Here is a 17503-nt window from a genome sequence, read left to right as displayed (position 1 = left end):
TTAAACTGCATGGCCATTAGCTCAGGCCTATCATTGTCTAGCTCTTACTCTTATACTTAGCCCATTTCTATTAATCTGTATTTTGTCACATGGCTCGTGGCTTACTGGTACCTTACATCTTGTTTGTCCTGGTGGCGGCTCCAGGCAGTCTCTCTCTCTGCCTTCCCGTTCCCTCAATTCTCCTCTCTGTTAGTCCCGCCTGTACTTCCTGTCTGGCTACCGGCCAATCAGTGTTTATACAGAGCGATATCCACAGCACTAACTAAAATTTTAAAACATAACTAAATAGGATGTTCGTTGGTACCATTTTATTGAAAGTAGTTTTTTTCCACAGGCTGGGGAGATGGGCAACCAGTAAACTCCAGACCAGATTCTTGTCTTACACACCTCTGTTTCCACATGGGTCTGCCGCTGAATATTTTGTTCAAATAAATTAAGACTGTGAATCATTGTGTGTGAATAGGGTGCAGATTTCATATTTAGAGTAGGCTAATTTAGGCTGGGGGTGCAGCTCAGTTCTTGCTTACCATGTGAAAGGCCCTGGGTTCTCGGCACTGAAAAAGGAAGGAAGGAAGGAAGGAAGGAAGGAAGGAAGGAAGGAAGGAAGGAAGGAAGGAAGGAAGGAAGGAAGGAAGGAAGGAAGGAAGGAAGGAAGGAAGGAAGGAAACCAACCCCTCCTACCCCTGCCCCCCAATTTTAACTTGCTAGGAAAACAGAAGCAACATTTAAAGAAAAATATACAGGCAAGGGCCTGGAACAGAGGATTAGTGGAAGGTGGAAGCAGAGGTGGGAATGTGAGGAGTGGATGGAGAAGCCACCGCGCTCGGGGGCTTTTGCAGGCTCCTGTACTAGTCATAGCACTTACACAGTATATACCCCACCCGCCTAAAGATTATTCTTTAAGTGATGCTCCTGTTCCCTGGCAAATTCTTCTTTTTTTTTTTTTAAGCTTTATTTATTTATGTATACAGTGTCTGTCTCCATGTGTGCTTACATGACAGAAGAGGGCATCAGATCTCATTACAGATGGTTGTGAGCCACTATGTGGTTGCTGGGAATTGAACTCAGGGCCCCTGGAAGAACAGCCAGTGCTCTTAACCTCTGAGTCATCTCTCCAGCCCCCCTGGCAAGTTCTTATTGGTGGGTCCATGGCCAGAGTCCCAGCCACTTAGGAGGCTGAGGCAAAAGAATCTCTTGAGCCAGAAGTTCAAAACTAGCCTAGACAATACCTCTCATGTTAAAAGTAAGGTGTTAAAACCAGAGTAGCTCCCTGCATATCTCCACCAGCCTTCAAAGCAGCTGGGAGAGGAGCTTTGTCCATGGTCAGAGTTCTTCCCTGCCCTCCTGCCCTTTGCCCCTAAGTTAGATGTGATTGTATTTAGCCTAGGTGAGAGCATGGTAGCCTGAGGACTTTTGCAGAAATGCTCATGTTCCAGGGTCCCACAGCAATCTCAAGATGCCAGTCCCCCCACACACACAGAGTGATATTTACTCTGATAATATTAATCAATGTATTAAAAACATCTCCTTCTTCCCCACAATGAAGGAGTTTGTCTGAGAACAACCCAACACAAAGCTGCCTGACCCAGAAGTCCTCCAGTTCTGTGTCTCCATCTTCAAATGCTCCAGGCTCTTGCTCCCCAGATGGAGTTGACCAGCAGTTCTTAGAAGACTATCACAAGATGATCAAAGGGGGCTCCATTGAGGATGCCAGCCAGTACTACTGTGACAAGGTGAGGGGGGTCCAGGCGCTGCCACACTTGCCTGGGTGGCTCGGTGACCCTCTCTGTCTCGTGGGCAGGCAAATGAGTGGTTCTGACCATCAGAAAATATCTTGTCACCAACTGCTGCAGAGGGATGTAAACGACACTCTCGAATGTCTTTTAGAATGACGAAGGCGATGGCTACCTAGTCCTGATCCGTATCACGCCAGATGAAGATGGAAGATTTGGATTTAATCTTAAGGTATGCTGCGGGTACGGGTAGCCCTCAGGTTATATGCAATGGAGCAGTCTTCAGGTGGATTTTGAATTTTAGTCAGAAATCTGCTACATACCTACACTGCATTAACAAAAGCAAAACCTCACTTGGGGCTCTAGAGGTAGCTCGGTCGATAAGGTTCTGGCCGTGCAAACATGAGGACCTGATTTCAGACCCCAGAAACTACCTAACAGAGGTGGGGTGTGGTAGTGTCCTTCTGTAATCCCAATACTGGGGTGGCAGAAGCAGGGGGATCCCTGGACTTATGGCCTGTCCAGCATAATCAGCAAGCTCTGGGCAAGCAAAAGATACTGTGTCAAGAAACAAGTTAGGTAGCACCAGAGGAATGAGACCCCAAAGATGACCTCTGGCCTCCACCCATGTACACACACTCATTCACAACTACTCAGGCCTAAGAACTGGGCCTTGTATATGGTTGTACAACTACCTTATATTAAGTGTTTGCAGTGTGCCTGACATTTGTGATATTATACTAGATTTTTCTGTCACCTTATTGAGCTCTTAGAATAAGTGGTTGAAACAGAGCATGTGGGAACTAATGCCTGTAACTCCAACATTTCAGAGGCTAACACAGGAAGATTATGAGTTTGAAGCTGGCCTAGACTGCGTAACAAGTTCATGGCCAGCCAGAGCTGTGGAGACCTTATCTCTAAAGAAATGAAATCAATAAAGCCTAAGACGGCTGTTAAACAGATCTTACAAATGAAACTAAGGCTCAGAAAGTAGAGTGTGTGATTGGTGATCAAACTCAGCCCACAGCCCACCCGGGAGGGATTATTTAGAGAACGCTACAGCCCTGCTAGACTGATAAGGGAAGCCAGCTCTTCGAGTTGCTGGGCCTCCTTATCTAATGGGTCCCTCTAGGCAACGTCTACAAACTGCAACCATGGGCCAGCACCCATCTGCTTGTGTACATAGCATTATTGAAACAGGTGCTGCACCCATTCGCTTCGGGGATTCATTGGTGGAGTTAACTGACTACCTCAGGGCCCTCTCTCCCACTCAGCTTAAGTAGCTATTGAGGAAGCATCACCTCACTTCCATCACACTGACTCCCACCTCCCCACTCCCTCACCCACCCCATCCCTGTTCTAGAGTGAAGCGGAGGCAAACTGCCCTTGCTGGCTGCCAGCCTCTGGCATATCATACACACCCCCTCCTGCCCAGCGGCCCTCCAGGGCCCTGCTCCCAGGGGGAGCACTCACAGTACCCATGGCCCTTCCTGAGGCCTTGTGCCTCCTCTTTCGGAAAAGTTAACATAGCCCTTTTCTAGGAAATGTTGTTGGGTCCTCCAAGGGCATCTTCAGTTCTGGTGATGGGGATGTCAGGATAGACTTCTGAGCAGAGCTCTGGCTAACCTGCTGCGTAAAGAGGGGTCATCAGTGTGTTCTGTAATTCTGCAAGGGGGTCCCCAGCCCTGTGATTGATCCTCCTGTAAAACCGTCCTGAACTATAAGGCTCACAGTAAATGTGAACCTTATATCTATATTACATCTACATATCTTTGTTGGCAAAACTACTCAAGTTTTTCATTTTATTTCCGGTTTTGTTTGCTTTAAAATATTTACAGGGAGGAGTGGATCAAAAGATGCCTCTTGTGGTCTCAAGGATAAACCCAGAGTCACCTGTAAGTAAACATATCCCATGTTAGTTACTTCCTGTGTTTGCTTTCCCCTAAATCAAACAAGTTTCTAGTTCTACGTCCCATTCCTGGGTTTGGTTGGGGTTTCATTTTTATTTGATTGGTTGGATGGCTAGGTGATCAGCTCCTCGCTTGGTTTGATCAGTAGCAACGTGTATTTGCTAACACAGACACACACAGATGGAGACACAGAGTGGGACTCCCATTAACTACAACCGTGCTGGGCAGTATGGTCCCTGAGACTGCAGCACCATGTCACCTGGGGCCTTATTAAATGTGCGGACCCTCATGTTAGATGCAGGCCCAGGCCTATAGCCCTGCTTACCCTGGATCTCTGTCTCTAATAAGATCGACCCTTGGGCAATTTGTGTGTACATCTAACTTTGGGAAGTGCTACTGAGTGAAGGCCACAGAGAGCTTTCTGCTTGCCTCCAGTAGAGATCTTTGCCTGTTTTTTTCTTGTTTGTGTACATATTTAAGGTGTAGCATGATGTGTTGGCTAAGCCTGTATGAAGTGGACACATGGGACCTGCTCTCTTCCCTGGTTTTTGTGTGATGGTTTGCTTTCAATAAGATATTGCAATGTGAGCAAGTCCCTATGCTCTTTGAGGGACCACTTGTCATAGGGGTCACTCTTCAGTCCTCATGCTGACCACTGGGGCCTGGGAAGATGGCTCAGTGGATGATGCTTATGCCGCTCAAGCATGAGGGCCGTGTTTGCATCCCCAGTACCCACATAAAAGTCAGAGTGCAGGTGCAATGGCCACCTGTAATCCTATTGTGTAGGAGAGAAACAGGGGAACCCAGGGCAAGCTGGATAGCAGGACTAGGTGAATTGACAAGCTCCAAGATGAGTGAGAAACCCTGCCTTGGGAACACAGTGGAAAACAATCAAGGAAGATACCCACTGTCCATGTCTTTTTTTTTTTTTTTTGGTTTTTCAAGACAAGAGTTTCTGTGATTAAGAGCCCTGGCTGTCCTGGCTGTCCTGGAACTTGCTTTGTAGACCAAGCTGGCCTCGAACTCATAGAGATCCACTTGCCTCTGCCTCCCGAGTGCTGGGATTAAAGGCATGTGCCACCACGCCCGGGCCATCCATGTCTTTATGCATGTATGCATGTGAAAATACACACACACACACACACACACACACACACACACACACACACACACAGGATTTTTGTTTGTTTTGTTTTTTTAAACTTGTCTTGCTGTTTACCAGTTGCTTTTTGTTTGTTTCTAGGGAAGAAGGTTTGCCTTCCCACACCATTCTGTTCATCATTTTGCTGTGCAGTGGTTTCTGCCCCTGCTATAGGGCTGACGACAATATATTTCTCCCTTGTAAGACAGATAAATGCTCATTCATAGCTGGCTAGGCATGTTCAAACAGTCCGTCCAACCAACAGAAGTTTGGAGGCATCCTTGAGTTGTTCTAATCAGCAAGGTGGGCTCCCGTGGATAAGTGCTTCAGTAAACCCGGCTTCCCTGCTCAGAAGTGTCCATAGCTCACATTCTGATCCCTTTAAAGTCCCACCAACCTCGCAGCAGCTACACAAACGATGACAGTCATACCCAGGGGAGAGGGGGTGAACTTGATCGCAGTCTCAGGTGTCTGGCATCGGAGAGAGGCGGCCTTCTTCTTCCCCCTGAGGCCAATGCTATGGTAACAGAGACACTCACTTCCCTCCACCAGGCCGACACTTGCATGCCTAAGCTGAATGAAGGGGATCAGATCGTGTTGATCAATGGCCGGGACATCTCAGAGCACACTCATGACCAGGTGGTGATGTTCATCAAAGCAAGCCGGGAGTCCCACTCCAGAGAACTGGCCCTGGTGATCAGGAGGAAAGGTAACACACAGGCCCCCGGGGGGCGGAGCCGCAGGACGCCGCCTTAGAGGAGCGGCGGCTTACTGCCCAGTTTCTTTGTTTTTGTGGTTTTCTGAGACAGCTCCCACACTGTAGGCCAGGCTATACTCCAGCGTGCAGCAATTCTTCTGCTTCAGTTTCCCGGATGTTCCCATTATAAGCCTGAGACTTCATTCCCGGGATGCATGCTGTATTTTCTACAGTAGTAGTCAGCATTTGCAAAATGAAAATTTTAACAACTGGGCTATCTGGCTTGTCACCACCACAAACCAAAAAATAGGAAGATCTGTCTGCAGGGGCCCTAAGTGCTCCTGGCCAGGCCTCTGGAGAGAGGTAACCCCAGTACCCCTTTACCTGGGCCTAGAGCCCTGTAATTCTAACAGCCCTGGCCCAGCTGGCTCACATCCCTCTCTGAGCTTGCCTGGCCCTGAAGGAGACTTACTAGGTCCCATCTTATCCTGGAGTGTTTCTCTTTGTCAGGGAGGCGGTTAGGATCAGAGGGCAGGGACCTGACCCCACCTCCTACATGGGAAAACCTCCAAGTTAACCAGTCTTCCTTATGTTCCTCAGATATGACATGAACATAGGTAGCCTAGACTCTTCCTCAGGGCTCCTGTGCAGATGAAATGACAATACTCGGAGCACTGGGGAGATGGGGTGTGCTGTAGATATGTGAAGAAAGGCCTCTTGACTACCGTTGCTATTACTGTTGTTGTTTTAATATACTGAGCCAAATAGCCCCAACTAGGGACAGTGAGAGAATGAAGAAAAATGGACACATAGACAGGAAAGCTGGGGTCTTATGAGTTGTGTGCGCTCTGGTAGATGACACATATAGACAGGAAAGCTGGGGTCATATGGGCTGTGTGCGCTCCGGTAGATGGCACAACCTAGAACCTCACTGTGTTTACTGTGTACATTGCAGGGAGAGGAGTTTGCTAGACTCTGTAGGCGGAGTCTGGGGCCAGCAGTCTCAGGCTGTAAACATCTGGGAGGAGGAAGCTGCAGTTGCTAGTGTTCGCACACACTGGCCAGTCATTCACAAACACTTGTACTTGGACTACAGAGTGGCTGTGCCATTCTGAGCCTGGCCTGAGGAAGGCTTTGCTAATTTCCCATGGTTCCAAGGCATTGGTCCTTAACATGGCTGTGCCTGTAACAACAATACACATTCATTCAGGACCTTGTATGCTCTTTATAAATTCACTCAAAGCTTCCTCAGCTCCCCACATGTCTGTATTACCTTTACTATTATTACTATGGTTTTGTTTTGGTTTTGAGACAGGGTTTCTCTGTGTAACAGCCATCTTGGAACTTGTTCTGGAGCCCAGGCTGGCTTCGAACTCAATAAGATCCACCTGCCTCTGCCTCCCAAGTGCTGGGATTAAAGGCCTGTGCCACTACCGCCTGGCTATTATTCTTATTGTTATTACATTTATCCATTTTATCTTTGTATGCATGTGTGTGTGAGTACAGTGTGTACATGCACTTAGAGTTCAAAGGACAACCAAGGAGTCAGTTTCCTCTTTCCACCATGTGGAAATCAAACTCAGGTGGTCAGGCTTGCTGGCAGGCGCCCCTGCTCACTGAGCCATCTGGCTGGCCCTTACATAACTTTAAATACTAACATGAATGGAGGCTGGATCTTAGTCTGGCCTTGGTGTAGTCACACCCCAATGCCCCACTCCCTGCTCCCACTAGGACTCCTATCCTAAGCCAGCTAGAGCCATGCTCACCCCACCTCTTCTGGGAGGCCGAGACAGCTCTCCAGCACCCATCCCATGACACCACACCCCACAGATCCCAGCAGCCTGCTAGAACTCGGATGCTCAAGGAAGGTGTGCCTTGTGCTGGCTGCTTTATGGTGGCATGCCCTTTAACCCTCATGGGTCTCCTGAGCGCTGGGATCCTCATCCCCACGTAGACAAATCAGGAAACAAAGCCACAGAGTAGGGAAAACAGTTACCTCACTGCCATGCAGCTATGGCCACATGTTGATAGGCAGCCAAAAGGGCCGGTCCACTATCTGTGACTTCCTGGGTGTCCAGGCCCACAGGAAAGGCCACTTCTGTTGGCCACAAGGGACCTGTGCCTGCTGGAGGTAAGGAAAACTTAGCATGTACTATGAGGGACCATCTGTTTTCAAGCCGCTAGAATAATAATCTTATTTATTGCATAAAGCTCTAAGTGAGAAATGTGAATTGATTTAAAGAAAAGGAAGTCAATGAAATTAACACACAGGGCTGCAGATGCGACAGAAACCGCAAGAAGAATCGATTTGCTGTGGCCAGTGAACGTGGCCTTTGAAGTCAGGTAAAGATATGGACTGCATTCCCATGACCTGCCCAGACAGGCTGGGTGACTTTGGACGAACTCTCCGGAGTGGAAAGCTCAACAGCTGACTCTGAAGACTCCGTTTTAACTACATGGGGAAATTCAGAGTTGTTTAGTTACTTTCTCCTTTCCGCTCGTCTTGAAAGTCGGGAGCCGTTGAAAGCTCAGTGAGGGAACAGTAAAGGGAAAATTCAGAAATGATCCTAAAGGGAAGAGAAAGTCAGGGTTGATGATGGCATCTGAGGTGAAGTGTTGTATAAGGCAGAGAAGGGGAGCAGACAGGCCTCCGCAGACAGTGAGAACTGGAATTCGGATCTCTAGCGCCCATGTCAAAAATGAGGTGCTTTATCCCAGCACATGGGAGGCAGACGGCACCCCTAGAATAGGCAGCTAAGTTGACTGCCCAGTTCATTGAGTTCTAGGTCCAAGTGACAGGCCCTGTCTCAGAATATAAGACGGAGAGTGATGGAGGAGGACATCAACCTTTGACCTCCCGAAGCACACAGATACACATCACACACACACACACACACAATGGGAGCTTGGGCCCGTATTTTTCTCCATAGAGTCTGACATTGAACTGGAAGAGGTGGGGCTGGTGTGCAGAGACGTTGGCACCTGTGCCAATCACTTGACAAAATTGATCTCAGATTAAAAGAAGGCTCCCGGGGGGAGGGGGGACGAGGAACTACACAATGGGACAGTGAGATACAGTTCAGCGGGTAAAGACACCCGCCACCAAGCCTGATGGTCAGGTAGGAGAGAGCCAACCCTAAGGTTATCCCTGATGTCCACACATGCACTCACACGCGTACACACATGCACACAAAATGATAAATAGAAACCTAATTTACAATTTTTGTAAAAAGAAACTAGACTGTGGGAAATAGTAATGTTACAGGGAGAGCTTGGGGCCTCCCTATGTGTCTCGAAGAGTGCCCATGTTAAGGATGCTGTGAGAGAACCAGAGAGCAAACAGCTTCTTTCTTTGAGGCTCTGGGAACTGAACCTAGAGCCTCGAGCATGCTAAGCAACCTCTCTGCCACTAAGCTGTATTCCCAGCCCATGAGTTCTTTCTTCAACAGCGTTCATCCCCATGCCTCACCTTTGGCCCCCAGCCTGCCAGGGTCGCTCACCTAGAACTGGCATTGGGTACAAATGATGCCCGTGTACTTGGTCATCTAATGAGGCAAGTGGAGCACCACACCTGGTGTCCTGGGCCGATGAGGAGAGTGACCAGCCCATTGTCCTTCCTGTTCTGTCTGTTCCAGCTGTGCGCTCACTGGCGGAGATCAGAGCGGAAGATGAGCTGAGTCAGCTTTTCCCAGAAGCCATGTTTCCTGTATGTCCTGAGGGTGGGGACAGTCTGGAGGGATCCATGGAACTGCTGAAGAAAGGTCTGGAGAGTGGTACAGTGCTGATCCAGTTTGAGGTAAGGGGATCCCAGGGCCTAGTCTCCACCCACTTACTCTCGTGTGCCTCTCCTGCAGCTGGTGGCAGAGCTGGAGCATGGTCCCGTCTCCTCGGCCAGGGTGACTCTGGTTCACAGGCCTCAGCCACCAGAATCTCAGTGAGGACCTCAGTAAGGCTTATCCTCCCCAAGGCCTGATAGGGGCCACTCAATCCTCAGGCTCAGAGTGATGAAGCATCAGGTGAAGGCCCAGAAACTCTTCCAGGTGTTCAACTCTCCCACTGTCTTCCAGCAACAATCTGTAGGCAGGGCTGGCCTGTCAGAAACTGAGGATGAGGGGCTCTGAACCTGCCGGGCTGCCAGCAATAGCTCTAAACTCCACAGGAGAGAAAATGGTGGCATCCATGGGATGGTAACATGTCAGCACCCTACCCCCAACTACACTTGGGAATTTAGAGAGTTGGTATCATCCCACAAGGGCACAGTGTCTGGCCTTCCAAGGCCACCAGACCACAGAAACATAGTCTGTCCTGTCTTCTTGGGAAGGGTGGATCTGTGGTACACCGGGTAATGCCTCTGTCTGCAGCAGCTCTCACAGAGGCCTTTCACACAACCCCCAAAAGCAAAACTGCTTTCTAGGGAGTTTTATCCACCACTAACCAAATGAAAAAAATAATCTGTTCATCTGCCATGTGTGTTTGAAGGTAAAAGAAAACTTGTTCATGCAATGAACAGGTAAATGCATGGTGCCTCGGTATGCTGGAGGCTAAGGCAGGAGGATCACAAGTTTGAGCCCAGCCTGGACCACATAGTAAGATCCTGTCTCTGAAAGGGGGCTGCGGTAGGGAGAGGAGAAGAAGAAAGACAGAAGAATCTAGTTAACGTTGTTAACACAGTTAACGGTGCCGTACACGGTCGGTCTCAGCTCACAGAGTAAGGATAAGAGGAGTTGATGGGATTCAGGAACAGATCCATAACACACATCATTGATTAGAAAAACCCTGGAAAACGACAAGGAAAGGTGGGCAGTTTGTCAGATGTGTCGGACTTCAGAGTGACTCGGGAAGAAAGTGTAGAACAGCTGTCGGGCGCAGAGGAATGCCAAGCACAAAGCTTTCAGCAAAAGGCTTACCTTCTGGTAGCCTCGGGCCCAGAATGTAAATTCCGCTAGAGCAGTGTGCGTTCAACAGCAGTGAAAAGAATTCCATGGGAGAGAAAGCAAAGGTGATTGGTTGACGCCTCCCCTTCCACCACCACCACCACCAATAGAGGCGTCTCAATTTTTTAATTAACTGGGTGTCTGGACAAGTAGCATAAAAGTTCGCATCTTGTAGCAGTGATATTTGGATGAGAAACTGTGACATCAACACTCCAGAATAATCGAGACAAAGACTCCAGTCCAGGCTTAGACTCCACGAGGTTTCTCTTTCTGGGGCTGGGGCTGCTGTGACCTGGGAGGGATTGATGGATTATTTGTTGATTCAGCCAGTATGTCTGAGGTACTTTGGGAACATGGTGAGGGATGAGGAAGGATGCTTCTAGCCACAAGCAGCTTGTTGTCTAATTTTGGTATATTTAGGAGGCTGTATCGTGAGACCAAGCAAGACAGGGTAAGATTTTATAATCATGAGTGTATGTTCCCTGGCAACTGGTAATTCCAGTTGATCAGAAACCCCACAAGGAGGCACTGTGGGCTCTCCTTGGGAACCTGAAGCCATGCTCTTTCCCTAACAAAATCCTTCACTGTGCTCTTGGCTGAACTTTGGTGAGCTTTGGAAGCCCCATAAGGTTCTCCTTGCAATGATTTCATCAGCTTCTAAAAGTTTGTTAAAAGCATTTCTTTTTCGGCACTAGAGGTACAATGCCCTATCTATTGTGCCACGGAGCCACCTTTAAGAGTATTTCCTAAAGAGTGAGCCTGTAGCCACTTATATGGAAATCATGTGGGGAGCCGTGGCCCACAGCTACCAAACATTGGTGTTTTAACAAAGTCACCTGAGAGTTTGTGTGTGTTTAGGAGCACTAATTCAGTATTATTAGCTCGTGATGTGGAAGTGGGCTTGTGCGGCATGCAGCGTGCATATAGAGGTCAGAGGACAGCCTTGTGACATCAGGATTTCTCTCTGTAGCCCTGGCCATCCTGGAACTTGTATATCTGCCTGCCTCTACCTCCCAAGTGCTAGGACTAAAGACGTGCGTCACCGCCGCCTGGCTCGTTTATTTTCTTCTGTGTGGGTTTTCGAGATTGAACTCAGGTTGCCAGACTTTAGCATCCAGCACCTCTAGCCAATGAGCTGCCTCTCCTGTCCTCCCTTGAGGTCTTGATGTATCAATTGATCCCAGAGAAGAAGGTAGAGATGGTCTCAGGCTCATTGCCTGCTACTGCCTCTCCCTGCCCTCCGGAGGATGCCATAACAACATGCATAGCTAGGCGGTGGCGGCGTACACCTTTAATCCAGCACTCAAGAGGCAGAGGCAGGTGGATCTCCGTGAGTTTGAGGCCAGCCTGATCTACAAAGCGAGTTCCAGGACAGCTAAGGGCTGTTACAGAGAAACCTTGTCTCAAACAGCAAAACCAACAAGAACATGCACATTTGGGGTTTACCCTTCAGTCTGCTGCACTTATTTCATGTTCTAGGAAGCTCCCCTTTTAAATTATGTCTATTGAAGTCTAAGATACTGACTGATCTGCAATGGGGCTGCTGGAATCTCAGAGCCCTCTGGGTGTCCCTCACTGCCCTTCAAGGGGCCCTAGGCTCCTGGGAGCATCACGTGACACCAGCATCTTGGGGTGGGAGCGTGTGTTCCAACACTAAGTGGAAGGACCCAAGGGAAACCAGACCAAACAGGAAACTCCCAGGAAAGGCAGCCTTTATGAGCCCTTGCTGTATCCAGGGCATCAGCATCTGTAATTCTTACCATACCCCTTTTAGGCGGTTTCATCCCATAGCTCACAGGAGGGAGGAGAACCTCAGATTGATCTCATGCTCAAAGGCTCATAGTAGAAGTCAGAGAGCCTGACTGGGCCCAGGCCGGGTACCAATACCTCGAGCTTGTTCTTTTAACCACCATGTACACAGGCTTAGGAAACTGAGATGTTCTTGGCCTGTGAAGTTGTTATTAGAGGCATACACGTCAACACTATCTGGGAGGCTGTCTAGCCACATGGAGCCAGACAGACTTTAAATTCTGGCTCTACCTCTTACCCCTTTAACCTCTGTGGCCCTTGTCTCCCCATGTGTAAATTGGGTGTCTCCTGAATTGATTGTAAGGAGTGGATGAGATAAATGCTTAATGAATTGTCTGGCCTGTGATAAGAACACGATAAAAATTAATAGCTGTTATTATTTATAAACCAAGAGAGGCTTCAAGAGCAGACCCAGCCTGAATAAGGTATTATCACTTGGCACTGAGCTTGGAGCCCTGGGCTGTCAATTCCAGAGTCACAGAATCCTCCCATCCCCCATCTCCCCAGGTCTGAGTCCTCCCATCCTCCAGTACCTTGACCAGTGCTCTGTGGACAAGTGCGGGGGAAAAATATCCCCAGCAGGCATCCGCACTGCCTCTTCCACGACACAGACTGCCTGACTGAGGGTTGTGGTCTGAAGACAGATCTCCCCATCTCACTCTTGTAAAGCTTATTATAAACATTTTTTCTCATTAAGGGAATCCCTTCATCCTTTTCTGTGCCTTCCAGTAAACAGAATTGGTCCCCACCGTACCAGAACAGCAACAATAATTAGCATTTCTAAAGCACTTTGCAGTCTACTGAGTGTGTTTCACATGTTACCTGCATGAACTCTCACATCATCTGGGAAACGGATGTGGCAGGAATTATTAGAATCAGTCTTGTAGAGTCTTTTGGAGCTGAAGATTGAAGCCAGGACTTCTGCCACCCTAAGCATGCACTCTGCCACCGTGCCCCAACCACGGCCCAGATCACTCTTTTAGAAATGGAGAAAAGGAGGTTCAGAGATGTTCCAGAACTCATCCAGTACATACACCTCGTCGAGGACAGACCTAGAATTAGATCCATGTTGACAATGAAAATCTGGGGCTAGAGATAGCTCAGCCGTTAAGAGCAAACACTGCTCTTCCAGAGGACCCAAATGTAGTTCCCAGCACCTATGTTGGGTGGTTCATAATTTCCTGTAACTGTAGCTCCAAGGGATCTGACTCTTCATCATCTAGCCTCCTCGTGTCCTTATACCCATGTATGCAAATCAACACATGGACACACACATAAACATAACTAAAAATAAAATAAATCTAAAGACAAAACCCTAAAATCTAAAATATACCTGGGTGGATATTGGATACCTATAGTCTGAGCTACTCGTAATGTTGAAGCAAGAGGATCATTAAACCCAGGAGATATGAGACCACCCTAGGCAGCATAGCAAGACCTTGACTCAAATACACACAAAAATTCAATCACAGCTGGGTGGTGGTGGTGGTGGTGGTGGTGGTGGTGGTGGCGGCGGCGGCGGCGGCGGCGGCGGCGGCGGCGGCGGCGGCGGCGGCGGCGCACGACTTTAATCCCAACATTCTGGAGGCAGAGCCAGGTGAATCTCTGAGTTTGAGGCCAGCCTAGTCTACAAAACGAGTTCTTGGACAGTCAGGGCAGTTACACAGAGTAACTCTGTCTCCAAAGAACCATAAAACATAAAACAAAAAAAAACAAAATAACCTTCAATCATCGTCTGGAGCTCACACTTACTGAGTATGACTCAACTCTTTCTCATTCTGCTTCTTTCTGGCCTACTGTTAGTTCCTGCCTCCTTGGAGACTTGTGGAGTTCAGTTGATATAAAATGAGCCTTGCAAGGCAGTAGCCTCTTCCTGGATAAATGGATGGTAGATGGGTGGGTAGATGGGTAAGTGAGTTGATGGATGGACAGATGGGCTGATAAATGGATGGATGAATAGATGAATTGTTGGCCGGATGGATCTTTAGATGGGTGGGTGGATGGATAGTTAGATGGGTGAATGGATGGATGGATAGGTGGATAGATAGAGAACAGTATCTACAAGAGACCTCTTAGGGTCTTTTCCACCCCACCTAACTTTGCCCATTACCTTACATCAGCCCATCTTTACCAACACAAAAAAAATCATCTGTGTCTGACCTGTGTTTCTTAGTTGGCGTCTACATTGTCACTCAGGGAACTACCATTAGGGTCAAAACAAGTGACTCCCTGGCTCCTGTGATAATTACAGAATTTGTATCTGGGAGGGTGGAGGTAGCTCAGCAACACTCCTCAGAGATTGAGATCAGTACATGTCGCAATTAGCAAGGACAGTTGCACCTTCCAGATTAGATCTGACCCCTGGAAAGAGTGCATTGAAAAGAATTCCTTTCTGTCAGATGCGGTGGCACACACCTATATCAGGAGGATGAGGAAGTCTAGGCCAACCTAAGTTACATACCTCATTACCTATAATCTCAGGCCTCAGCAACCTGAGGCCAGGAAAATTGTCATGAGTTCAGAGTCAACCTTAGGCTACGGAGTAGGACCCTACCTCAAAAAAGAAAACAAAAAAAAAAATTCTTTTAAAAAATGTATTATTGTTGTGCATGTGAGTGCAAACACACATACATGCCACAATGCACCTGTGGTGGCCAAGGGACCAGGGGACAGTTTTGTGGAATAATATTTGGGGGGATTGAACTCAGGTCACCAGATTCTATGGCAAGCACCTTTATGCACTGAGCCATCTCACTGGCCCAGTTTTTTGCCTTTCTTTAAGAAAGGAAAAAAGTGAGCTAGGTGGTGGTGGTGGTGGTGGTGGTGGTGGTGGTGGTGGTGGTGGTGGTGGTGGTGGTGGTGGTGATGGTGATACATGCCTTTAATCCCAGCATCGGGAGGCAGAGGCAGATGGATCTCTGAGTTTGAGGCCAGCCTGGTCTGCAGAGATAGTTCCAGAAGAGCCAGAGATATGTAGAAACTCTATCTCCCCCCCCCTCCAAAAAAAAGAAAGGAAAAAAAAACAAAAGAAAGGAAAAGTAAAGGGCATGGTGGCACACATTTAATTCCATCATTCAGGAGGTAGAGACAGGTGGATCTCCATGAGTTCCAGGCCAGCCAGGGCTTCATGGTAAGGCTGTTGGTTAAGTGGCGGCGCTCGTGGGGCAGCTATGCTGACTACTGGATGCTGCAGTGGCATTAGAATCTTGAGCCATGGTTACCTTTCTAGAGCTTCACTGGGAGGGGGGGGCAGAGAGAGAGAAAGGGAGAGACAGAAAGAGAGAGAGACCATGCGGAGGGGGGAGAGTATGGAAGGAGAGAGTGCAGAAAAGAGAGGTCACAGAGGGCACACCTGCTTTTTAGGCTGGGATGCCGTCTCAGGCTGGTGGCGTAATTAAGGACATAATCCTTACAGAGACCCTGTCTCAAAAAGGAAGAAGGGAGGGAGGGAGGGAAGGAGGAAGGAAGGAAGAATGAAAGAAAGAAAGGAATAAAGCCTGCAAAGATGAGTGTGCAATACATTTATAGAGGAAAAGGGACGTCTCCAGTGTCTCCCGGAAAGGGTAAACTGCTAATGCTTCCACCAGATAGTGCCACATCTTGGCGCCATTCTGAGACTAGGCTCTCCTTGGCTTAATTATATGGCGCCATGTCTAAGAAAGCCTGACTTGTCATGGTTCAGTCACGTGGCTTCCACCTTTTGTTTCTGTTTTTGTTTCTGTACTAAGGATTAAACCCGGGGCTCCGTGAGAGCTGGACAAGTGCTCAGCTGCGCCCCCAGCCTGTTTGTTGTTTGTTTGTTTGTTTGTTCGTTCTTTCAGAGTTACTGTGTTTTTGAGTGTTTTGTCTGTATGTGTGTCTGCACCACATACATGCCTGGTGCTTGTGGAGGTCCGAAGCGGGGAGTCAGGTTCCCTGGAACTAGAGTTACAAATGGCGGTGAGCTAGGAATGGATCCCAGGTCCTCTGCAAGAGCAGCAAGCACTCTTAACCACTGAGCCATCTCTCCAGCCCCTGTTTATTTGTTCTTGGAGAAAGGATCTCATTAAGTTTTCCAGTCCGTCCTTGAGCTCACTGTGTGGCCCAGGACCCCGAGCTGGGCACTGGCTTCAGCTCTGTCTGGCTAATGAAACACCATCCCTGCATTCGTGGAGGGGACAGTTGAGTGGTGACTGTGGGGTGTAGACAGCAGGTATCTTTAAAGTCACCTCTGACACAGACGCTAGCTGCACTTTGCCTTCTCCTTAGCCAGGGTCACCTCACCTCCTCTCCCCACCTTACCTTACCCTGTCCCTTGTCACCTGTCCTCCCCCACCCTGAGGTTCAAAGCCTTCTCTGCTCCTGCTGGTGGTGGCTCTCATTTGCTATGCTGGCCCTGGCCATGGCCTCTGACTGGAGCCCATTGCATGACTGAAGGCCTCATTGGAAGGAAGGGCAGTGACCCAATCATAACGCCCTGGCTGAATGACAAGAGTAAGTTGTCTAAGGTGATCAGAGCACCCTGATGCCAGGAAGCTGGTGCAAAGCCCTGTCTCTGTCCAGCTGCCTGTATGTGCTAGAGAAGGTCAGCTCTCCAGCTCAAGAGACAGCTCAAGTGGACCTGTGATCGTCACTTAGATCCCTCTGCTCCTTAGCATCTTCTTTCAGCCAACATCCCCATCATTTCTCCTTACCTCCAGAGCTCGGACCACACTCTGGTATGATGAGGGTGGTGCACTGTAGGACCTAAATATTCATAGTTTATTGTAACAGTATGCAGTTTTATTCCCCTTCCCTAGGGACCCTGCCTCTCAGGCCCCCAGATTCTAGGACAGAAGTCAGGGACTGTGCCCTAGAATAATCAAAGCAAAGTGTTTTTTTTCCTAGTACATTGTTCTTTTAAATGCCTCCCACCACCATGGAGACCTAACTCACTCCCCTGTGCCTCTGACCTGGCTCACAGCAGGGTCTTCACAGCCACCCTAGGGTCCTGAGAAAAGTGGGAAAGTGAGTGCTTAACACCTGCTCCTGTCCCTGCTGAGACTGTGTTGGAATTCCATTCCCAGTGAACTGCTTCCATCCTAGCCAGCATCAGCCTTTGCAAAATGCATGCAGACTTGAGAGTATTGCCAGGCCTCCCAAAGGCCAAACCAGACTCCATTTGTATTCATTCGCAGTCCTTCTCAGGAGGTTTTGTGATTCTTTTTTAATCATATAAATAGGTTTTCTGCTGTTCTCCTTTTCTGTGTGTGTGTTGATTTTAGAGGTTTATTATAGATTCATAGTGGGAGCTTAGGAGA

At 48.5% G+C, this 17503-nt stretch overlaps 1 protein-coding gene across 8 annotated transcripts in view; it reads left to right on the top strand.

Moving 5' to 3' along the window:
* The window catches only part of Ptpn3 (protein tyrosine phosphatase non-receptor type 3), a 162206-nt gene that overhangs the window by 124036 nt on the left and 20667 nt on the right, over positions 1 to 17503 (top strand). For all 8 annotated transcript variants that reach the window (XM_076564246.1, XM_076564247.1, XM_076564250.1 and 5 more), the window contains exons 15-19: positions 1547 to 1733; positions 1888 to 1965; positions 3572 to 3628; positions 5337 to 5493; positions 9117 to 9277. In XM_076564246.1, coding sequence (XP_076420361.1) covers positions 1547 to 1733; positions 1888 to 1965; positions 3572 to 3628; positions 5337 to 5493; positions 9117 to 9277 — 640 coding nt within the window. The remainder of the gene's footprint in view (positions 1 to 1546; positions 1734 to 1887; positions 1966 to 3571; positions 3629 to 5336; positions 5494 to 9116; positions 9278 to 17503) is intronic.

The sequence above is a fragment of the Peromyscus maniculatus genome, chromosome 2 (genome assembly GCF_049852395.1).
Source record: "Peromyscus maniculatus bairdii isolate BWxNUB_F1_BW_parent chromosome 2, HU_Pman_BW_mat_3.1, whole genome shotgun sequence".
Lineage (NCBI taxonomy): Eukaryota > Metazoa > Chordata > Mammalia > Rodentia > Cricetidae > Peromyscus > Peromyscus maniculatus.
Note: the sequence above shows the minus strand (reverse complement) of the source record. Positions and strands in the feature narration are given on the sequence as shown.